The following is a 24,359-nucleotide window of genomic DNA, read 5'->3' as shown; positions in this document are numbered from 1 at the left end:
GCAAAGCACCGTGGTTTGGGCGGAAGTGGGGCAATATTAGGTGCAGCACTGTGGTGAGGGCGGAAATGGGACATATTAGGTGCAGCACTGTGGTGTGGGCGGAAGTGGGACAGTATATGGTGAAGCACTGTGGTGTGGGCGGAATTGGGACAGTATTTGGTGCAGCACTGTGGTGTGGGCGGAAGTGGGACAGTATTTGGCGAAGCACTGTGGTGTGGGCGGAAGTGGGACAGTATTTGGCGAAGCACTGTGGTGTGGGCGGAAGTGGGACAGTATTTGGTGAAGCACTGTGGTGTGGGCGGAAGTGGGACATTATTTGGTGAAGCACTGGGGTCAGGGCGGAATTGGGACAGTATTTGGTGCAGCACTGTGGTGTGGGCGGAAGTGGGACAGTATTTGGTGAAGCACTGTGGTGAGGGCGGAAGTGGCTGTCTCTGTGATGCCGAGAATCGGTTCGGCTTGTCAGAGACGGGGAGTGTGAGTGTGTGATACTGATCCCATTCCCCCAGGTAGTGTCAGTGCAGGCTGCCCCTCCTCCCCAGGTAGTGTGAGTGCAGGCTGCCCCTCCTCCCCCCAGGTAGTGTGAGTGCAGGCTGCCCCTCCTCCCCCCAGGTAGTGTGAGTGCAGGCTGCCCCATCTCCCCCAGGTAGTGTGAGTGCAGGTTGGCACTCCCTCAGGTAGTGTGAGTGCAGGCTGCCCCTCCTCCCCCAGGTAGTGTGAGTGCAGGCTGCCCCTCCTCCCCCAGGTAGTGTGAGTGCAGGTTGGCACTCCCTCAGGTAGTGTGAGTGCAGGCTGCCCCTCCTCCCCCCAGGCAGTGTGAGTGCAGGCTGCCGCTCCTCTCCCCAGGTAGTGTGAGTGCAGATTTGCACTCCCTCAGGTAGTGTGAGTGCAGGCTACCCATCCTCCTGCTAGGTGGTGTGAGTGCAGGCTGCACCTTTTCCTGACAGGTAGTGAAAGTGCAGGCTGCACCTCCTATTGCCTAGGTGGGGTGATTGGAGGATGCCCCTTCTGCCAGCAAAAGATCATGTAAATACAGACTGCCCCTTCCTCCTGCCCATGTAGAGTGAGTGCAGGTTTTTCATTCCTTCTGCCAGGTAGTGTGAGTGCAGGTTACAGCTCTCATTCCTGCGCATGTAGTGTGAGTGTAGGTTTCTCCAACCCTCTTCGGCCTTTTTCGGCTTAGGGAGCAAAGTGCAGGGTTGTCCTCATCCTCTGTGAGTGTTGCCCTATCCTCAAGCTCTGAACGTGTGAGTACAGTGTTCCTTCCCCATCTTGATGAGTTTAAGTGTTCGATCCCCCCAGGAGAAGTAAGTGCAAGTTCCCTCCCACCCGTGGAGTGTTGTTACAGGTGACCTCCACCCCTCATACGCACCCTGGGGAGAGTGAGTGCAGGGTATCAGCGGGGGGAACATGGCCACTCGTCGTCTGACCGATGCATTCTTATTATTACGGAACAATGCGGCCCAGAACCGCCATATATTGGCCGAGCAAGTGAGTAATTACAGCCACCCGGTGAGTGCCCGGAGCAGCGGAGCGGTGAGTCTCCGTGCTGGACTTTCCGGCCCTGTGTGTTGGGCTTTTTATCTAAACTTTTGATATTTGAGTGTTTCTGTGCCTGGAATGTGTAATTTACTTAATTTAGAAATATAAGGTATTCAACAGTTTTTCAATATAATTGCCTGATATAGAGTATTCGCAGGGCTCAAAAGTTCCATCACCCATTTAGTGAGACAAAATTCAGCTCTGGGGAATATAAATTCAATTGTTAGATGCCATACACCTTCCAAGCTAGCAATAACTTGTAAGGCTGGGCTAGCATAGAACGCGAAGATTTAAACCCTGATATAAGGCTTCTGTATTGCTTCTTAGAGGGACACTCCGGATCCCTAACGCTTCGAAAATATTGCAATAAACATTTACACTTTTAGAAATGAATCTTGTAACACCCCCTGGCTGTGAATCTGATTACAGGTCCTGTTACTTCCTGGTTGTTTAGCTCAGTGGAGAGAAACTCAAATGGCAGCAATTGCCCAGAGCACCTGTCTTGCACCTGTCTCATTGAGCTCATTGGGAAGTCTGTGATTGGACAGCCACAGAAAGACTGGGCAGGGTTAGAAGGGGAGGGGTTGCAAAGACTGCAGCATTTACAAGCTCTTTTTAGATATAAACCAATTTAAAAAAAAAATGCATTATTAAATGATCAACTAAACAGTGATATTTATTTATTTTGGCAATGGAGTGTCCCTTTAAATTTCACATTGTTTTAGTAGTGTATGTCACATCCTACCGTTTGGTCGCTTTGTTTTCTAGGTGGCAATTGACCCATCTCCCATCTTTGCTGGCCACACATTGGTATAATGGCATGCAGGTTCCTGCGATACTCCATATTTATGGAATTAACTATGATACTTTGATAGAATGGGTAGGGCTGAGGAAGTGGGTTCAGTCCTCAGTTTGCCCTAAGCAAAGGAACATTATCTATATTGCAATTGTTTAAAGGGGAATCATCACTTACATCATGTGATTTATTTTAAATGTATCTTAACGTTTCACCAATTAACAGCACAATCCAGTTAAATCCTGGCACAGCCAAGGCACACATTGCATTGTGGGAGAATAAGCATTGTGCCAAAAGACATAGTTGATAACAATGATTGACAGGGGAATAAGATGGAGGTGCCCAGTACTAGTATAGATGTAAATACAGCAATGTCCGTTTCAACATTTCATTTTAATTTTCCGAAACACATATTTTCTAAATATAGGGATTAGTAAAACATATTAAAGATCTGTGAAGTGATAGTTCCCCTTTAAACTTGGAGAGCTGTATTTGGTTTTTAACTCTGTCTGCGCTATAATATTAGTTTTAATGTAAGCTTGCAGCATGTGTTTGTCATAAGTGTCCTGAGCTAAAGAGGACCGACACATGGTTACATCGTTAGAGATTGCATGGCTAAATTCTGTGTGACGTGATTGTAATATAATGTGATATATACTGTACATATCTAATGTGTGGCCTTTTTGTAATATGTGATATATACGGTATATATTGAATGTGTGACCTTGTTGTAATATGTGATATATACGGTATATATCGAATGTGTGACCTCGTTGTAATATGTGATATATACGGTATATATCGAATGTGTGACCTCGTTGTAATATGTGATATATACGGTATATATCGAATGTTTGGCCTCGTTGTAATATGTGATCTATACGGTATATATCGAATGTGTGGCCTTGTTGTAATATGTGATCTATACGGTATATATCGAATGTGTGGCCTTGTTGTAATATGTGATATATACTGTATATATCGAATGTGTGGCCTCGTTGTAATATGTGATATATACGGTATATATGGAATGTGTGGCCTCGTTGTAATATGTGATATATACGGTATATATGGAATGTGTGGCCTCGTTGTAATATGTGATATATACGGTATATATGGAATGTGTGGCCTCGTTGTAATATGTGATATATACTGTATATATCGAATGTGTGGCCTCGTTGTAATATGTGATATATACGGTATATATGGAATGTGTGGCCTCGTTGTAATATGTGATATATACGGTATATATGGAATGTGTGGCCTCGTTGTAATATGTGATATATACGGTATATATGGAATGTGTGGCCTCGTTGTAATATGTGATATATACGGTATATATGGAATGTGTGGCCTCGTTGTAATATGTGATATATACGGTATATATGGAATGTGTGGCCTCGTTGTAATATGTGATATATACGGTATATATGGAATGTGTGGCCTCGTTGTAATATGTGATATATACGGTATATATGGAATGTGTGGCCTCGTTGTAATATGTGATATATACGGTATATATGGAATGTGTGGCCTCGTTGTAATTTGTGATATATACGGTATATATGGAATGTGTGGCCTCGTTGTAATTTGTGATATATATACGGTATATATGGAATGTGTGGCCTCGTTGTAATATGTGATATATATACTGTATATATCGAATGTGTGGCCTCGTTGTAATATGTGATATATATACTGTATATATCGAATGTGTGGCCTCGTTGTAATATGTGATATATATACTGTATATATCGAATGTGTGGCCTCGTTGTAATATGTGATATATATACTGTATATATCGAATGTGTGGCCTCGTTGTAATATGTGATATATATACTGTATATATCGAATGTGTGGCCTCGTTGTAATATGTGATATATATACTGTATATATCGAATGTGTGGCCTCGTTGTAATATGTGATATATACGGTATATATGGAATGTGTGGCCTCGTTGTAATATGTGATATATACGGTATATATCGAATGTGTGGCCTCGTTTTAACGGAGTCTGTTTCAGTGGGATTTCTATACAGTGTGTGGTCCTTTCTTTATATGTTTGTGGAGAGATCTGCTTCATTTTTATTCTATGTCTGCCACCTGTTTGTGAGCTTAACCAGTCCTTGTCTTTGCAGTCTGTAAACCGTACAGTAACATATTTAATGTTGGTATCTGGTCATCGTGGGGACTGTGGTATTGGTAAAGGAACCACAGACCGTACCACATTCAATAGGGTTTATTCACAAATTAGACATTTGCAGATTTTACGCCAGAACTGCTGGGTTGAATACATTTTGGCCTAAAATGTGTAATTGGTTTAACCATTTCCCAACATTCCAAGATTAGCAAATTATCCCAACATTAGTTCATTGCTGAGATAAATGGAGTGCGTGTTAGAATGCTCACAGATGGGATAATCGTGAATGCTTAGAATGCTCAGTGCTTGGATAATCTGAAATAGATTAGAATGCTTACTGCTGGGATAATCTGCAATTAATCAGAATGATTACTGCTGGGATAATTGGGAATGGATTTGAATGCTCAGTTCTCTGATAATTGGGAATGGGTTAGAATGCTTATTTCTCGGATAATTGGAAATGGGTTAGAATGCTGATTGCTCTGATAATTGGGAATGGGTTAGAATGCTGATTGCTCAGATCATTGGGAATGGGTTAGAATGCTGATTGCTCAGATCATTGGGAATGGGTTAGCATGCTTATTTCTCGGATAATTGGGAATTGGTTAGAATGCTGATTGCTCAGATAATCGGGAATGGGTTAGAATGCTGATTCCTCAGATAATTGGGAATGGGTTAGAATGCTCATTGCTTGGATAATCGGGAATGGGTTAGAATGCTCATTGCTTGGATAATCGGGAATGTAATGGAATGCTGGTTAATTAATGCTGATTTTACTTTTTATTTCCTCTCTGCTGTCTGTGATGTGCTGGATATTTGAACCAGGAACTGGATGAGGTACGATCTGATCTCAGGATGGGACATTTTGTACATGGTTACTGTTATTACAGGGAGCCCGTAGAATCGGATCCCCGATATTTGTTCCTCTTGCACACAGTGACCCCTGTAGACCCTGGATGGGAAATGATTTAATAAACATGATGTGATATCACTTCATATGTGATGCGCACACTCAATTCTAGGAGCCGTAATACGTGGAAATAGAGGCTCAGCAAGTGTGACTATTTATTTGAAACATATTATTTACCCATTCTTTAACTATATCCTGTTCTACAAATGTCTCAACTGTCAGAAAGAACGTTTTCCATAACCTAGCCGTGTTTAGCAAACTACGGAAAATATTCAGAAAAACTAGTAATTGTTTTGGAACGGTCTTTCAGTAGAGGTGGGAGGGGACTCGGGTTATAAATTATGGCACAGTTTGGCCAGGGTCACAAGCTTGATGCAAAAATTGTCTTTTTCTGATCTGTCTCTGTATTAAGCCGTATGCAGTGGGTAAGGTCCGTTATTCGGAGTGAAATGTCACTGATTACCTCTGTGTTTCCTAGTTGGCTGATGATCGCATGGCCCTGGTGTCTGGGCTCACCTTGGATCCTGAAGCTGCAGTTGGCGTGACAAAGCGTCTGCCGCCCAAATGGGTGGACGGCGTGGAAGAAGTAAGTTAATTCCCTAAAATGTTTAGTAATCTTCGGGTTTAATGATTCAGATCTGAATGGGTTAAAGCTACATGTTTATTGTTTATATTAAAATTGTCAAAATAGTGTTGTTGTTTTTTGTTTGTTTTTTTTTGGCTGGAGAGAGAGACTGTCCTGCACACACTGTTATTACACAGGGATAAATACCGTACACATATGTTTTAATTTAAAATATAGCAATAAAATATATTATTATATTTGTGGGTTTTTGTCAGACATTTTCCACAGTTCTGTGCTTGTTACTGACAACTTTCTTTTCAATTTTAATTTACTAAATTATTTATTTATCAAATATTTTGTATGTCCTGAATCCACAAAACATGCATTGCATGTTACAATAGGATACAATATTACAAAAAATACAATATACACAATATATATATATACACACACCCACAAATTTAATACATAACAGGTGATAAATATATTCAACCATGACAGGTGCATTCTGTGCTGAGGTTTATTGCCATAGATCTCTTAAAAGATTTTAGATTGAATGAAGATCTGACTGTGTCCCTGAGGTTATTCCATAATTGCGGGGCTCTGTAGGAAAAGGAGGATCGAGCCACTTTATTTTTGTATTGCGGTATGCTAAATATCGTGTTAGTACTGGATCGGAGGTTATAGGAGGTGGGAGCAGCTGGGGAGAGCATTCTGCTCCGGTATGGTGGGAGCTTCCCAGAAATGCTCTGAAACACAAGGCTGGAAAGATGAAGAGTGCGCCAGCAACAGCCAGTTTAGCTCTTTTAACATGTCACAGTGGTGGGCAAAGTAATTACATTCTAGTACAAAGCGGCAGAATTAATTATATAACGTATTAAGGTGGGTTTACGGTGCGGCAGCATACACTACATCCCCATAATCAATGACCGGCATTAGCATTTGTTGCACTATCTGTTTTCTTACTGTAGGGCTTAGGCAGGATTTGTTTTTGTACAGGGCACCTAGTTTCGGAGATTTTTTCAATGTGAAGACCAAAAGATAGATTGTACAGAGACCTCATTTTCACATTCTCATAATTTTACCGAAGCTGCGTTCCCGGATATGCCATCCAGTTCAAATCAGTCGGGTATTTGGGCTTTTTTATTTCTTTATCTTCATTGTCTCTCCGTTTTCCTTGGTGATTGGCTGTAATATTACTCATTTATCTCTGTAGATCCAATATGATATTACACGGATTAAACAGAAGATGAAAGATCTGGCATGTCTTCACGATAAGCATTTAAACAGGCCTACCCTCGATGACAGCACAGAAGAAGAACATGCAATCGAAATTACCACACAGGATGTCACACAGGTGAGTACAAGATGGAAGGGACCGCGTTGTATCCTGAATGGCTGATGTGTTTCCACGTGAAATGATTGCCATCACAGATCACGTGATGGAGACAGAAAATAATAGTAAATAGGGCTGGCTGAGCACCAACTACAGGAACAGTACGTTTTCAGGATCTGATGTTTGTCTCTTGTTGTCTTTCTGTCCAATTCTCCATTTCCTGCAGATGTTTCACCGCTGTCAGCGCGCCGTGCAGACTTTACAGAGCCGATCACGCAGCTGTACAGAGCAAGAGGAACGAGTGCTCCGAAACGTAGTGTCCTCGCTCGCACAGTCTCTTCAGGATCTCTCCACCAACTTTAGGCACACGCAATCAGAATACCTGAAACGTAAGCGTTCCCCTTTCCCAGTCTCGGATATGGCAGCGTGTATCCCAATATATTTACTCAATAAACTCCCAAGGACAGACACTTCCCGTGCGCAACGAAAACCCATAAAATATTACATCCATGGCAGGGTTAACTAAAAGGGAAATCGTGGGGAATTCAAAGTGAATTTTAAATTAAAATATCAAAATAAAAGACCTATTTAATTTAGAAAACATGTCCAATATGACGATTTTGTCCTAAAATGTGAAATTCACTTTGAATTTCCTATAGTTTCCACAAGTGAATTACCCAGTCCACCCAGGGAGAAATGGGCAGTTACTTTTTGGGGCATTGAACCTTTGACATTATCTCCCTATTAACCCTCTCCCAGCCACATTGTGAGAATCTCTATAATGACCCAAACTTTTAACCTATGCAATGGCAGAATCCCTATATTAACCCCTATATCAAATTCCAAAGAAAGCCTGTATTGTGAAATAACCCAAAACCTTATTAAAGCCTGTCTTGATATGATGTATCCATGTTTAGGAATGAAGAATCGAGAGGAGAGATCTAAGCATTTCTTTGACACGTCGGTTCCTCTGATTGATGACGGTGAAGACAATACATTATATGATCGGGTGAGGTTCTCTTTAATTCCCGCTGCTAAGGTTGAACTATTGAAATCCTTTATCCCGTTGGTTGGAGTCTAATGTCCTTAGGAGGGGTGATATCTTGTCATGAACACCCCTGATTCCTCACCATCCAGTGGGAATTTCTATCGTGAAGCTTGGCCAGCAACGTCCATGAAAATGCTGGCTTAGGACCATGGGTGTTGTGGTTAGGCCATTTGAGAGCTCTCTGTTTGCCTCCAGTCTGTAGAGAGATATGAAACAGGAGCAGAATTTAATTGAGAAATGGTTAAAAAAAAAGTGATATGGCAGTCAACATGCCTAATGTAGAACTTACTGGGTGGACACTCTTATTTCCTCTTTCCTATATGCTGTGCACAGCAAAATCACCCGAGAGACCAATATATGTGAGATATTTGTACGGTGTGTTATACTTGAATAGTCGCTAACGCCTTGTCTTCTTCCGTGAATGGCTGTTAACTTGCTCCCGATGCCCATTAACCTGCAGGGTTTCACTGATGACCAGTTGGTCCTGGTGCAGCAGAACACGCTGGTGGTTGAGGAACGGGAGAGGGAAATCCGACAGATTGTGCAATCCATCTCAGACCTTAATGAGATCTTCCGAGAGTTAGCTGGGATGGTGGTGGAGCAGGTAAGTCAGCTAAACGAGCTATTAGAGACGACTTATCTCCCACGATGCTTTGCTAGCCATGATGGGTTGTCCAGTGTGTGCCAGTGTTGAGCTTTGCATTGCTTGGCGTTCTTTGAAGTGTAATGTGAGCGGCGATACCAATAGGATGAGTTCCGTGGCAGACTGAGGGCCCCTAGCAAGGCAGCCTGGTTTTATAGACTCTTTTCATTAAACACAGTTATATACTAAACTATTCTGTTGTAAAGCAGAGTACAATAATTGAAACCAGCACTAATTACATGTCCAGAGTAAAGGAGATCTTCCAGCCTATGGTTCTGAATGTGTGAATGCTCCAAAACAGAATTTTCGACTGGACCAGCTTCCGCCTTTTCCTAAAGCCAAAAGCGCGTCCCCCAGCAGGAGAGGAACCCCTGAGTCCGGTGGGAGTGCAGTCTGCTATTAAATATTAAATAATAAAGAGAAACTGCCCTATACTATTAATGATTTCTAAAACGTAACATTTAATATTTTCTTTAAAAACATCGTATCATAAGGTAAAGTGGCAAAGAAAATAAACCAACTTAATAAAATCAAGTCCGTAATTTATATAAAGAAAAAGTGAGAAAAGAAAAAGATATTTAGATAAATTAGGTTTCTGCTACGTATATCTTGAGGTAGAAAAGTATCCGTGATCTTGTGATGATAGTTAGACTTCCAGGAAATTACTGGCTGTCTATAATCAGCGAGTGTAACAAATAGAACGTATTGCAGCTAGATATTAATTTAACAATTATCCTTGTAGTGAGCTGACAACTAAACTGTTGCTCGAGCTCTGGTTTGAACAAAAAAGTCTACCTATACCCAATCGTAAGTGTAGCAAGAAAACAAACTAAATTGAAAGAACATCTGCCCCAAATAGCGCTATAATCAATAAATCAAAGTATTCTAAACTGTGCCTTTGAGGGCACCTATTCTGTATAGATTTTCTATCTGCTAATCTAAAGTCCGCACCATTGAGGAAAATTAAATGATTGTGAAGAAAAAAACAGCACAGGTAATTCTGACTCCTCTGTGGACAATTAAGATGCCATAGTCGTTAAGCACTGTGGCATGTATGTATGGAGGCAATAGAGGGTTAATTTGTCCTGTTAATTTGTACAGTTAGGGAAAGTTTAGAGAGTTTATTATTATTGTATTATTTATATAGCGCCATCAAATTCCGTACGCTGTACAATGGGCGGCCTTACAGACACGTAATTGTAACCAGACAAATGGACGCACAGGAACAGAGCGGTTGAGGGCCCTGCTCAATGAGCTTACATGCTAGAGGCATGACCCCTGGTAGGTTGTTGGGCAGGGTGGGACAAGTAGCTGGGCAGATTTGGTGACACAGCTGTAGCTGGGGACAAGAGCTGGCTGAGGATTGGTTGCTGGCCACAAGCCAACGAAGTGCGGGAAGCCAGGTAAGAATAAAAGATGGCACCGCAAGCGCAGTTCCTGTCAGTTGTTTGCAGGACAGGAGAAGCACGGACGGACCCCCAGCATCTCAGCTGTTCCAGCCACAACATCATGTCCTCTGAAGACCTGATGTCCCGTCTGGAGGGGAATCCTGTTAAGAGACTGATTAATTTCAACGCAAGGGGCTTCCAACGCTGACCGGGAGCCTCCGGTAGCAGCATCCTCCCCTACAGAATGCTCCCGACAACTGACGGAGATTTCGGCCGGCGGCACGACGTACACTGCGGGCACATGCGCGGTACAACCGGGGAAGAGCGCCACCGGCTGGGGAAAAAAGAGAATGCACGACGGTGCAAAAATTGGCTCCAGAATTTAGACACAGCTCCTGGAAAGAAGAGAAGGTGTAAAAAAAGCCTGCCCTCTTTCCCTGTATCTGTTGTGGGTCAGGGTAGAGTAGAGGGCTGGGCTGAAGACATCCTGTCGAGGATTGAAGAAAGTTCGAATGATGGGAGTGAGTGTCATCTGGACGACATGCTAGTCCTAGATGAAATGGAGATGCAAGGCAGAGCTGGTACTTCAGGCGGTGAGTATGAACAAAACTGCTGAATTGGCTAAGATTAGTGAGGTGTTAGCAGCGGTGACTGGAATGGTAAAGGTTTTTACAGAAAAAAGTCCAGCTCAGGCTTGGGGTAGTGGGAGTAGTAGTTCTAAAAAAGGATTTATTCATGGATATTGTAAGAAAAAAGCTCCGCCATGTGAAAGTTCACGGTTTTATTTAACGCTCATGTAAAAGAGAAATTTGCGATTGTGATTGCGATTTGCGATCACTTTTGCCTTCAGCAAAGGATTTTCACAGAGCAGAGAGTGAAAAGGATGAGGAAAAGCGTGGATTGATCCCACGTAATTTTAATAACTGGATGCAAGCATTTTGTATTTTCTCAGCCGTACTGAGAGAGAAGAAGCCGAAGTTATGTAGCGGGCTTTTCCAACGTGTGGAAGTTATACTAGAGGCTTGTAAGAATTTTGGCGGGTTAGCGTGGTTTAACTAGCATGATCTTTTCAGAGAAAAACTGTCTGTCCACTCTTCCCTGAAATGGGGAATGAAGGATGTTGGCTTAATCTTTGGCTTTGGCTTAATCTGATGCTGCCTCAGAGATTGTCGGTTAAACCAGCGGCTAATGTCGGCACTTCTAGCGTAGTAGGAGTGATGAAGAAAGGCCAATGTTGGACATTTAATGAAGGGCATTGTAAATGGCCCAGTACGTGCAGGTTTAAGCATGAGTGCTCAGACTGTGGCGGAAATCATTCAGCCTTTCGCTGCTTTAAAGGAATTGCAGCCGGATCCAGTCAGGGAAAAGACCAGTTTCAAAACGGCATGGACGCCAATGCAGCTGGAAAGGCTCCGTCCTTATCTTCAGGCGTACCCAAACAGGGAGAGAGCCAAGTCATTGCTTCAAGGTTTTGCTGAAGGTTTTAAGATTCCAATGTTTTACGGTTCAGGTTGTTCAGTTAATGATTTTAAATCGGTTTTGCAGGAAATTGCAAAAGGAGTTAAAATTAGGCAGAGTAGAGGGTCCTTTTGACTGCCCTCCTTTTGCTAATTTTCACCTTTCTCCTTTAGGTTTAATTCCTGAATAAAGCCGAGGTCATTCAGGCAAATTCACCATTTATCTTATCCCTCTGGTGCGTCATTAAACGACGAATTTGACAAGGATACGTGCTCAGTGTCCTATGCATATTTTGATGATGCACTCAGATGGGAATGTGAATTCAGACCGGGTGCACTGATGGCAAAGGTAGACATTCAGTCACCTCTTAGGCTATTGCCAGCGCATGCGGAAGGTTTCAACTCGTTGGGTTTTTCATTCCATGGCAAGTTTTATTTTGATAAATGTTTCCCAATGGGTTTCTCCATTTCCTGTTTTTATTTTGAAGCCTTTTTTCCATTCTTGGAATGGGTTGTTAATGTGGAGACCGGTTTATATTCTATTGTACATTATCTGGATGATTTTTTGTTCATTCGTCCTAGTTTCGCTTCAGAATGTGTTTATGTTGTTATAGTTTTTCTGTATTTAGCCAAATGGTTTGGTATTCCGCTAGCAGTGAAGAAGACAGTGGGGCCAGTGACGTGTCTTCAATTCTTAGGGATAACAATTGACTCTGTTGCCTTTGAATGTAAACTGCCGGCAGAAAAGATTTCTAAGCTCAAAGATAAAATCGGTTTCTTTTTGGCAAGCAAAAAAGCAACATTAAAGCAGTTTGTTATTAGGCCTATTGGCAGGTCGTATTATTCCTGTAGGAAGAATTTTTTTTGTAGGCGAATGGCTTTGGCTTGTGTAAAAAATAAATCAATTCTCTGTTTCGGAAGGATTTCTGCAGAAATTTAAATATTTGAAAGTGTGGGATCAATTCCTACAAGAATACAATGGCTGTTCATGGCATATTCTGGAACATAAATGGGCCTTTGCGCAGTGGCCAGATGAATGTGTGGAGCAAGGGTTAACCAAGCAATGTAACTCTGCTGGAACGGTTACCAATTGTATCAGCAATTTTAGTATGGGGCGAGGAACTGCTAGATTTTGTTCCACTGTGACAATAAGTCGGTGATACAGGTCATTAATTCTATGCATTCTAAATTTTGCTTTGATATTAATTTGTTGCGAAATCTAGTATTGTTATGTTTAAAATATATTTGGGTGAAGGCTGTGCATTTTCCGGGTATTGAGAATAAGATAGCTGATGCTATTTCTCGTTTTCAGCTCAGCGCTTTTAGAAGTTTAGTGCCGGACACAGAGGAAGAGAGCGTGGAATTGCCAAAATGCCTTTGGCAATTAATCTGGGGAGATCCGGGCAATTTCTCATGAAAGCACTTGCACTGGGCACATGGAGTGCATATTTGTCCGCATGGAATGAATGGTATAAATTCCATGAACTAATCCGGGTTGATCCAGTAGGTGGTAATATAGAATCTGCCTTCTCTTTTGTGATCCAATGTATTAATAATGGCATATAAAAAAATGCCATCTCCAGACGCTTAGCGGTTTTAACATATTTTTTGCGGCTTTTAAGTAAGCCAGTAGTTGTGAATGCATTTATGATTAAACCGTTGTTAAAAGGTTATTTTAAAAGGGTTGATGACGTTAGGCGTCCCATAACACATTCAGTGTTAGATTTGCTTGATGTTTTAAACGCGGCTTGTTATTTGCAATTCAAAGTATTTTTGTTTTCAGCAGCCTTTTCTTTAGCCTTTTGTGCAGCATTTAGGATCAGTGAGTTGGTTTCTTTCAGTAGATTCAGACTGTCACTTTAAGAATGTGATTATAAGGGATTCACAGGTAGATATTTGGTTGCAATCTTCAAATATCGATCAAATGGGAAAAGGCAGATGGATTCATTTGTCCAGTATCAAGGAAGGTAGAGTTTGCCCAGTGGAGACGTTGCGTGCTTATTTAGCTGTCTGCCCTGTGGTACACGGTCCATATCTCAGGCTCTCCTCTAACATGTTTTCCATTTCAGAGATGCTTCGAAAGGCTTGGTTATAAAGGCAAATTTACTACTCATTCCTTCAGAATTGGGGCAGCAACTGAAGTGACGAAATTAGGTTTTGGTGCAGATGCAATTAAGAAGATTAGGAGGTTGGGGTCAAACTGTTTTAAGTTATATGTGCGAAATTATGCAATGCTTGTTTTTTCCTCCTTTCACTCTTTTATTATTTTCTTCAGGTATCGTAACAAATATTTGGGTTTTAGGTCATTCCTTTGTAAAACGGGCCATGCTAAGGGCAGGAGCAAGGATATATGGACTGAATTTGGACTTCAATCGTGATGACGTCGCAATATATTGGAAAGGTGTAGGTGGTCTGCGAATTCATCAGTTAATGGCGCTCATATGAGTGTGCATCGACTTGGCCTGCTCCAGATATTCTAATAACTCATATGGGGGGTAATGATACAGGTGTTGTTAAATCCGTGCAGTTATTACATAATGTTAAAAATGTTTGTTTGGAATTGAGAAAGTTATTCCCCTTACACCATTCTAGTTTGGTCAGAGATGGTCCAGCGCTGGCGATGGTTAGTGAACCGAGAGTTAAAAGCACTGAATTTAGCAATGTCAAGATTTTTGCCATGGTTGGGCGGATTTTCGTACAGACATTTGAAATGGGATCAGAAAGAACCTGTTTAGTAAAGACCAGGTTTATTTGTCAAATATCGGTCTGGATATTTCTAATCTGGATCTGCAAACATGATAGAAAAGGTCTTGGCTGTGGGGGGCCTCAGCTGGGGGAGTTCTACCTCAGCTGAGGCGGTGGGGCAAAGTCATCCTCAGGTTCATGTTCTGAGGAAGGATATTAGTTAAATGGTTGTGTATAAAAGGTCAGGTTAGCTATGACTGACTGGCAATTAAGTGATGGTGAAAGTTAAACGTTTTCACTTTACTTCCAAAACTCTTATGTGAATATGTTACCGTTATCAAGTTACGGTGGTATGCCCTTTTTAAGCTTTAAATAAACACCCCGGCCAAGCCCATTTAAATAAAATAAACTGTGTCTGTGTTTATTGTGTGGTCTGTTATTTATGCGAAATATCAGGCGGCTGGGGAAATGAGACCACTCACTTCGGCTGAATGTATATCGGGTAAATCTAACCGATAGGTCTATCTGGATGATCCAATCATGTCAGTTTCCTTTGACTGACATTAGTATGATCCAATCAGAAACCACAAAAGGGGAAGGAAGGGGAGGAAGGTCTTTTGAATTTCTAATTTCAGGTAGGTAGCCAATTGCAAAGCTGGAATATCGTTGTGAAAATGAAACTTAAGAAAAAATACTGTCTAATGCATTAGGGCAAATGGAATAAATGATTGGTTAATGCTAAGAATATATACGGTTATTAATGCAATAAGAAATGGGAGGTGAACGAGAATTTTACACAATGATATTTGCACTACGATTGGGTATAGGTAGACTTTTTGATCAAGCCAGAGCTCGAGCAACAGTTCAGTTAGCAGCTCACTTCAAGGATAATTGTTACATTAGTATCCAGCTGCAATACGTTCTATTTGTTACACTCGCTCTCCTTGTGATTATAGACAGCCAGTCTTTTCCTGGAAGTCTAACTATCATCACAAGATCACGGATACTTTTCTACCTCCACATATACGTAGCAGAAACTAATTTATCTAAATATCTTTTTCTTTTCTCACTTTTTTTTATTTAATACGGACTTGAAGTTATTGAGTTGGTTTATTTTCTTTACCACTTTACCTTCTGATACGTTTTTTTTATTTATTTTTTTGTAATTTTGTTTTTTTTTTGCTGTGCATAGACATGTAACATTCGCTTGTGAGGTTCCCCAAAGACAATCCTCTAGCGTTTCACATTTAAGTATTACATTGGGGTAAATGAGTCATGCACATTTTTGTAATTATTAAGTCATATGAGTAACATGCGCAATTGTAGTATAAGATCATGTTAGGTTGGTAATATCATAAAGAAAGTTATGTTAGTAGGTTGATTAAACAGTTGTTCATTCTAAGGTAACAGTCTGAGTAATACAGGCTGGGTTTAACTGTGATTTGAGATTAGGGTACGTTTAGTTAGTTTAAGCTTTCCACAAAGTACTTATGACGGTGCGACACAAAAAACTGCCACTGGGAGGCGTTATGGCCCATATATATAGCCTAGAGATGTCAGAGGTATTTAAGCTAAAGCCCTTGCGCAATAAAATAAACAAAAACAATCTGCTAAATAAAGCTCTGTAGTTGAAAACTTCAAATTATGAGTATTACGCAAAACAGGTGCTAAATAGTTACTATCATGTGAGAAGGTGGTAAACTTTTGATACCAGAGATGGAGTCCTGAACCTCTCACGTCAGTCAGCCAGTTCCCTGCAGGGGTTGAGCATAGTCCTTCCATGGTAAACTCTAAGGACTGAAAGTTCAAATTCAGCCACACGCACAGTTATTTAGGCGTGCTTATGTCCGTGTATGGTGTGCCTGGGGCTGTATGGATAGTCCAGGTAGTTTTGTTTAGCCGATGCCCTTGCGTGAGGTCGGTTCAAACGGGTCCGCCGGTGGTGCCGCTGGGAGTTGCTTCCATGCATCCCGGGGCTACGGCCTGCGGGAGGAAGTTGTGGGTGATTGCTTGCTTGTAAGTATGGTTTGTGGTGCTGTCCCAGTGTTTAGCTGGGCTAGGTGGAGTCGTGGGTGGTCTTGGTGCTTTACACCCAGTGGGCACCTTGGTTTTTCCCTTCTCAGGGCATGTATGTGCCGCTTGTGCTGTACTTGTCTGTGGAAGGCTGTTCGCTCCCTTGGGGGGTGGTGGGGTCTCCCTGGCTGGCCCGGTTTGTCCGCCCTCATGGGGCCTCGTGGGATCTTTGGCGTGGCGCGCATGGTAACAATGGCGGGCCCTGCCACGTGTTTAGCGCTTGACTTTCGTTTTGACCCGGGGGGCTCCCCTTGTTGATGTCTACCCCCTGTGGGGGTGTGTCTCTGCTGTACCTGTTTGTGGTGGTCGGCTTTGTGTTTGAGCTTGCGTCAGAATCTCTGGAACAGGGCGTCCAGTCGCTGTTCTAGCGTTTTGTGCCGCTCATCTGTCTCCAGTTCGTGGGCAGCTGCCGCCATCTTAGTCTCCATAGCTTGTCAATGCGTGCAGCGTTAGCTGTCCCGTTGGGGATGTTCAGGTGAGTCGAGCTGCTTGGTGACCGGGATGACCCCCGACCCCCGCCAGGTAGGCCGCAAGCCTCGTTGCGTCAGGATGGCTGTGCAGGGGGCCGTGAGAGGCACCGTTTTAGTCGGTAGCCCCTCCTGAGATGAGGTATGTTGGGCAATAGTCTGTGGGGTGTCGTTTTCGGACGCTGTACCCCGGTTTTCCCCTCCAGACGCGGGAGCTCTGGCGAGGCACGTCTGGGCTGCTTGCCTGCTTGGCTCCGCCCCCATGATACGGTGTTTTTAATGAAAATATTAAATGTTACGTTTTAGAAATCATTAATAGTATAGAGCAGTTTCTCTTTATTTATTGCTTACCTAGGGTTATCCCCTTGTTTGCCCTATCGCCTTTAGACCTTTAACGTTCCAGCTCTCTTTCCTATAATACTGCCAATAAATAGTTTTCCCCATTACTGCTGTACTCCTGACATCATAATCCTTACAGTAGGCTGGATGCTTGGATTAACCCTTTAATGTCCTGATGCCAAGCAGATAAGTTGGTGCTTTGGTATATCAAGTCCGTTTCCCAAGCAGAGCGGTTAACACATAGCAGAAAACGTAGCAGATATCCGATCAGCAACGCCATTTTTATTGACTATTAATATACGGTTTTATGATTTCAAAGGTTTTTACACATTTTGCCACTTTTACAGTTTGGACTTAATAATCATAATCATTAGCAAACTGTAAAAATCACAAAACAAAGAACGTTGGTTTGGTATTGATCTTCAATAAACAGGCATGCTGCATTTTAAACATTCACACGTCATTGTGAGTACCAGGATCCATCTGTTCATGTTAATAAAATAAGGACATTTAATTTAAACCGACTTGAATTCCTTTCTTTTCTCTTTTTTTCAGGGTACGGTTTTGGATAGAATTGACTATAATGTAGAGCAATCCTGCATTAAAACAGAGGATGGATTGAAGCACTTGCAAAAAGTAAGTAGCCATTAAGGGATCTTGTGTTTCTCATTAAATGACTTAAAGGGACACCATAGGCACAAAAACAACTCTAGTACAATGAAGCAGTATAGATCATGCCCCTGCAGTCTCCATGCTCAATTCTCTGCTATTTGGGAGTTAAATCATTTTTGTTTCTGTTTATTAGCTACACCTTCCCTGGTTGTGTGACTCACACAGCCTCCATGAATTTTTTTTACATTTATTTTCAATCAGATCTTGCAGTGCATTTAGAAGTTATCTTCTGCTCTCTTGAAATTTAATCACACACAGGAGGCTCTTGCAGACTATTAACAGAACAGTAAAAATAACTTCAAAATTAAACACACTGTGAAATAAAGGCAGTTTGGGGGAAAAAACAGATATCTCTTCACAGAAAGTGTGTAGGGAGGCTGCATGAGTCACAGCCAGGGAAAGTGTGACTATGACTGCATAAACTGAAATAAATTGATTTAACTCCTAAATGGCAGAGAATTGGGCAGTGAGATTGCAGGGGAATGATCTATACACCAAAACTGCTTCATTAAGCTAAAGTTGTTTTGGTACTTGGTGTCCCTATAATGTTATCAATTATTTGCAAGAATGTACAAAAAGGTGATTTAGGATTCCATATGAAATCTTCTACTTAAAGTCTGTCAATTTTGCGGTGCTGGTGAGATGACTTTTAATTGCGTCCGGCTGTCCCTGCGGCCATCCTCATATCAAAGCTGCAGGTCTTCTTCGGGCTCCTGGCGCTTAAAGGGACTCTCCAGTGCCAGGAAACCAGTTTTCTTGGCACTGCAAGTCCCCTCTCCCACCTACCCCCCACCATCCCATGTTGCTGAAGGGGTTAAAACCCCTTCAGTGACTTACCTGTAGTTAGCGCCGATGTCCTTTGGCGCTGGTTCAGGGTCCGCCCATGCTCCTCCCCTGCCGACTTCATCTGGCGGGTAGATCTATTGCGCATTCGCGGCCGGCGACGGGGGATTTCAGCGTGAGGACGTCCAGCAACGCTTTAGCACTAGTGATGTCCCGAACGGTTCGCTGGCGAATAGTTCCCGGCGAACATATGCGATGTTCGGTCCGCCCCCTATTCGTCATCATTGAGTAAACTTTGACCCTGTACCTCACAGTCAGCAGACACATTGCAGCCAATCAGCAGCAGACCCTCCCTCCCAGCCCCTTCCACCTCCTAGACAGCATACAATTTAGATGAATTCTGAAGCTGCATTCATTTTTTTTGTTTATTATACATTATCCTCCATAGCCAGTACCCTGTGTTTATTATACATTATCCCCCCATAGCCAGTAACCTGTGCATATTATATATTATCTCCCCCATAGCCAGTAACCTGTGTTTATTATACATTATCCTCCCCATAGCCAGTAACCTGTGTTTATTATACATTATCCTCCCATAGCCAGTAACCTGTGTTTATTATATATTATCCCCCCACAACCAGTAACCTGTGTTTATTATACATTATCCCCTCACAACCAGTAACCTGTGTTTATTATATATTATCCCCCCACAACCAGTAACCTGTGTTTATTATACATTATCCACCCCCCATAGCCAGTAACCTGAGTTTATTATACATTATCCCCCCATTGCCAGTAACCTGTGTTTATTATACATTATCCCCCATAGTCATTTATCGTTGGACCTAGGCAGCATGATGTCTTAGGCCGGAGAGTGAGTGAGTGAATAATATAATATATATGTCAGAAACATATTAGTAATATATGTAAATTGGGTTCATGCAAAGAGGGTGAAAAGGTATTAAAGAAAAAAAACACTTATTGCATCAAATTTACAAAGCCAAACTTTTAAAAGCTTTCCGCATTTCTTTCTCGGGATGAGGAATATATCGGTTGTAGACTGAGGATTTCCATCTGCTCAATCTTTTAATAATATGCACTGGAGTGTCAGTGTTGAAGGAGACCGAAGCTGCCCCTATTCTAAATGAAAGACCCGAGACATGGATACAATCCAATCTTAGGAGTAGTGTTCTGATGTAGAAGATTAATTTAGCCGTAGTCAGAGGGATTCAGTGAGAGTAGTGGTGAAATGTGTGTGGCATGACTGAGTGTGGGTAAGTAAGAGTCAAGTATTTTAGCTGGGCACTAGTTCTAGGTGGGATAAAGTGGTATAGTGGATGGATGAGTAGTTTGGTTCGTTTTAGAGGTTTGTAGAGAAAGTATATAGTGATCATGATTTTTAGCAATATCCAATATTTTTAAGGTGGTCCCAGTGCCACCACTCCTATCTGGTGTCACAATAGCTTGCATTTAAAAAAACAAACAAACTTTTTTGACTGTAATATAATAGCAGTCAGTTTCCTTCACAGGTGTGCGTTTCAGGGCCTGCCAGGGCACAGTGTCACACCAGTGCAACTCATATCTGGTGTAACAATAGTGTACATTAAAAAAAAAACTAGAAATTTGACTGTAATATAATAGCAGTCAGTTTCCTTCACACGTGTGCGTTTCAGGGCCTGCCAGGGCACAGTGTCACACCAGTGCAACTCATATCTGGTGTAACAGTAGTGTACATTTATAAAAAAAAAAAAAAAAATACAGGGAGCTTGTTGTCACCTTTCGGGGACCCTTGGTGTTGTACGTGGCTGGGTGGAGGAAGAGACCTTCAATGACATCAGTGAGGACAAAGAACGGGACATGGCTAGTTTGGTATCCAACCTTGTGCAAATGGACTGTTTGCGGTGCGTTAAACGGGGAGTTTGGTCTGTCACTATGAAGCGGGTGTAACCCTTACACTACCTGATCGATACAACATCATACCTGATGTTTTAAAGCATGTTATTCCAAACAATTTAGGAATGTTAGGTGATTTATGCCCTTTATGGATTAAAACCAGACTCTGCATCAACTGTGTAATTTTCCATGGGAGTTTTGCCATGGATCCCCCTCCAGCATGCCACAGTCCAGGTGTTAATCCCCTTGAAACAACTTTTCCATCACTATTGTGGCCAGAAAGAGTCCCTGTGGGTTTTAAAATTCGCCTGCCTATTGAAGTCTATGGCGGTTCGCCCGTTCGCGAACATTTGCGGAAGTTCGCGTTTGCGAACGGAAAATTTCATGTTCGCGACATCATTATTTAGCACAGAAAATCTAGTAGACAGCCACTAGTACACAGCCACTAGAGGAGGAGTTAACCCTGCAAGGTAAATATTGCAGTTTATGAAAACTGCAAGATTTACAGTTTTAGGGTTAAGGGTAGTGGGAGTTGGCACCCAGACCACTCCAATGGGCAGAAGTGGTCTGGGTGCCTGGAGTGTCCCTTTAAGTTGCCAGGAGCCACATTAGTGCTGTACTCTCACTCACATGCAAGAGCGCAACACTGAGATCTATGGAGGATTCCGTGGAACCATCCCCAGACAGGGCCTGAATACTACGGACATCATTATTGCTGGCTGCTGGGATTGGACAAGTATTGACAGAGGAGCTCCTCCTTTACCATAAGACAATGTAGTCCTTACTTTCTCTTATGGTACTTTTAGATTGTTTGAATTTCACTGAAATTAAAGAATATATCTTTATGGAATTCTAAAAAGTGACAGATGCGCTTTAACATGCTCTTTCACAAATAAAGTTAAATTGAAACTGACACAAGTTATTTTACACCAGACACTTACAGCGTCACCATAACAGTCATCCAATCGCAGTCTCTGTTTCATTGGCTGGAGTTTAAAGACAAATTTTGGCCTCATTTTTGGAACCAAATTCCTGTCTGTTACTAATGGACTTTTCTTTATCTTTTCCAGGCTGAACAATACCAAAAGAAGAACCGCAAAATGCTTGTTATCCTCATCCTGTCTGTGCTCGTTCTGGTCCTTATTGTTGCGTTAATTGGTGTGAAGTCTCATTAGGGTGTTTTTATTATTTTAATTATTATTTGGACAGTAGTCAGTGGATTATTCTGTGTGATTACCCTGTGTGTAAGGAGGACTGCTGGCAAATTGTGATGTTAACCCATCCCATATCAGAGCCTGGAAGGGTTCGTACTGCTCTTACCAGCGTCCCTTCTTCTATCGTACTTGTTTGGCATCTAAATATAAATGATCGATTTCTATCTATTCAGAATGGCACAGTGTGTACCCCCTTCCCTGCCCTCTTACATTCGACTATAAACAATTGTGGCAGTGTTGGCAGCATCGGGTGCAGAACTGGATGTTTCTAACAGAAATGTCTGCAGCGGATAGTGCGTTGCAGAGCTGCCCGTGTCTGTATGTTCCTGGGTAACTCCTCAACGACTGCAGAGCCTCCTGCATTGGTAGGTGGCCAGACAGGTGTAGGAAAATTGGGAGGATTCACACTACAAAGCACTTTCTAGGCTTTCTGTTATACACAAAATCCTCTCGTGTACATATTCTTATTCCGGTCTGGAAAAGTATCAAGGAGTTTGTATATTTTCTGAATCATTGCTGATGAATGAAGTGGATACACGGCTTATTTATGATTGAAGAGTAATACGGTGTCATTTACTGGGTAGTATTACACCAGCTCCCGTACTGGGATCCAACCATTGCATGTTACTTTTGTTTCAAATTCCATAGCAGCTGGCATTTCTTTATATGCAGGCTTTATATGGAAAACTATCAGTAAAGAGAGATTCTGGGAACAGTGCAGAGCATTGGAGAGATCAGTATGAACTTTCCATCAGTTTTCATGACCATTTCTTCACTTACAACTTTGCTCCGGCATTTCTCTGCGCAAATAAAGGGATCTGTGCCCGAAAGCGTGAAGTGATTTCTGAATTTGTGAAATGTGAGCAGAAACTATGTTAGTGTCATTTTATTCTTCTAACTTGGCTATTTTGATTTAATCTCCCCTCAATTCATAGGTTAGTAAATAAAACCCAAAACACGTATACGCTGCCACCCAGGAAGCGCCCAAACTTTTGAGCTTATAAATTTGACTTTCTTCTTTGGCAGAAGCAAACATGCATTAAAAATGATTGTTTAGATGTACAGGGCTTGCGTCCCGTTTTCACAACTTGAAAATCATGAGATTATTGGAGGCTGTGCTTCTATCAGAGATTTAGCAATTTGTGAGTAAAATGTTTCATACAAGTGTATATTTGGAATGTATCAGTTTCTAAGTATAGGAAGCTTTCATTTTCATCTGCTTTGCTTAATTTGGCATTTCTTTGACAGTGTTGTTGCTCTGAGAAATGGAGATCTGTCTGTCATTTTCCAAATAATCCATTTGTTGTTCGCTGTTCCCTCTGTCAGGAAAATTAATTTAATAACGCAGAAAGCTAATGGTATCTGGGAAAAATGAAATCGCCTTCACTTCACGGCAGTCATTTAACCAGTAGCTTTGATTAGACACTAATCAATTCCCAATACAGGCCGATATTAATAGTTTAAATGTTAGAATTCTGATTTTGTGGGACCATTAATAAACGTGTCTCGCTTGCAGTTGTCAGTGTTTTTATAAGAGGGCGAGCTCAATGAAGATCTTGTGGGTTAGTGAGGACATTTCTACAAGTTACCGTAAATTTCGTTAAATTCTATCCAAACATTCTTCTGTTGTTGCTGAAGGATCCATTCGGCAGGTAATGTACAGATTGTAGTGCAAAGTCTAGGCCTAAACGGGTGCTTCCTTTGTGGATTCTTCTCCATTCCATGTTGAGAAAAACTACTCTTTAAATGCAGCACTTCTGCCTTAATGGCCGCTTAGGCTGGCTCTGCATGAATCGTGGTAAATGAGTCGCAGATTAAATACAATGAATTCCATGCTGAATTATCATTTAACACTTTGTAAAAGCATTGTGCTTGTTTATGAAGGCTTTCCGTGTACTTGTAGCAGAGGTAAGAAGTTTGGAAAAATTGTCATAATTTTCTTTTATAATAAATGTCCCCATTAACCTGTTTATTACCTGCTGACAATGAGATGGATACCTGGGCCAACCTCCCATCGTACTTACATTATCTCTGGGCCCTCTTCCAATTGCCTGAAGCAGACATTGCTTTAAAATCAAAGTTCATGTGTCTGTGCCATGTCTATGCCAAAGGGCAATCGAACTGGAAACTGGTTAACCCACTGCATTCCATCCATCATGTTTAGAGCTTATTTTCCCCTCCACAGATAGTTTTAATGAAATCTTAATTGCTAATTTAATAATTTGTGTAAAATAAGGGATACTGGCTGTATGACTATCTGAATTCTTTCTGTTCCAATCATGTCTGTGTCATCTTTTAATGTATGACTATTAAAATACTATGGCCTATTTTTGGTGTCCTTATTGTTATTGTTCCTCCTGTAGGCATAGCATTGGGGTTAAAATTAAATATTTCCAGGCAGGGGG

At 41.8% G+C, this 24,359-nt stretch overlaps 1 protein-coding gene across 9 annotated transcripts; it reads left to right on the top strand.

Annotated features, from left to right (window-relative positions):
* Positions 1-396: 396 nt before the first annotated feature.
* Positions 397-24,281, top strand: STX16 (syntaxin 16). Of its 9 annotated transcripts, none has more exons than XM_063459645.1 (10): positions 397-509; positions 777-877; positions 948-1,536; positions 5,867-5,974; positions 7,170-7,310; positions 7,516-7,678; positions 8,207-8,298; positions 8,798-8,941; positions 17,945-18,025; positions 21,811-24,281. In XM_063459645.1, the coding sequence occupies exons 3-10, from the start codon at positions 1,411-1,413 to the stop codon at positions 21,913-21,915; spliced, it is 960 nt and encodes a 319-aa protein (XP_063315715.1). In that variant the 5' UTR covers positions 397-509; positions 777-877; positions 948-1,410; the 3' UTR covers positions 21,916-24,281. The 9 variants fall into 9 exon arrangements, with proteins under 9 accessions (XP_063315715.1, XP_063315713.1, XP_063315709.1 ...); XM_063459643.1 differs by having other exon boundaries at positions 578-877; XM_063459639.1 differs by having other exon boundaries at positions 543-877.
* The last annotated feature ends 78 nt before the right edge of the window (positions 24,282-24,359 follow it).

This window comes from Pelobates fuscus, chromosome 6, assembly GCF_036172605.1.
Source record: "Pelobates fuscus isolate aPelFus1 chromosome 6, aPelFus1.pri, whole genome shotgun sequence".
In the NCBI taxonomy this organism is placed as follows: Eukaryota; Metazoa; Chordata; class Amphibia; order Anura; family Pelobatidae; genus Pelobates; species Pelobates fuscus.
The sequence above is the reverse complement of the archived record's forward strand: the minus strand, read 5'-3'. Positions and strand labels throughout refer to the sequence as shown.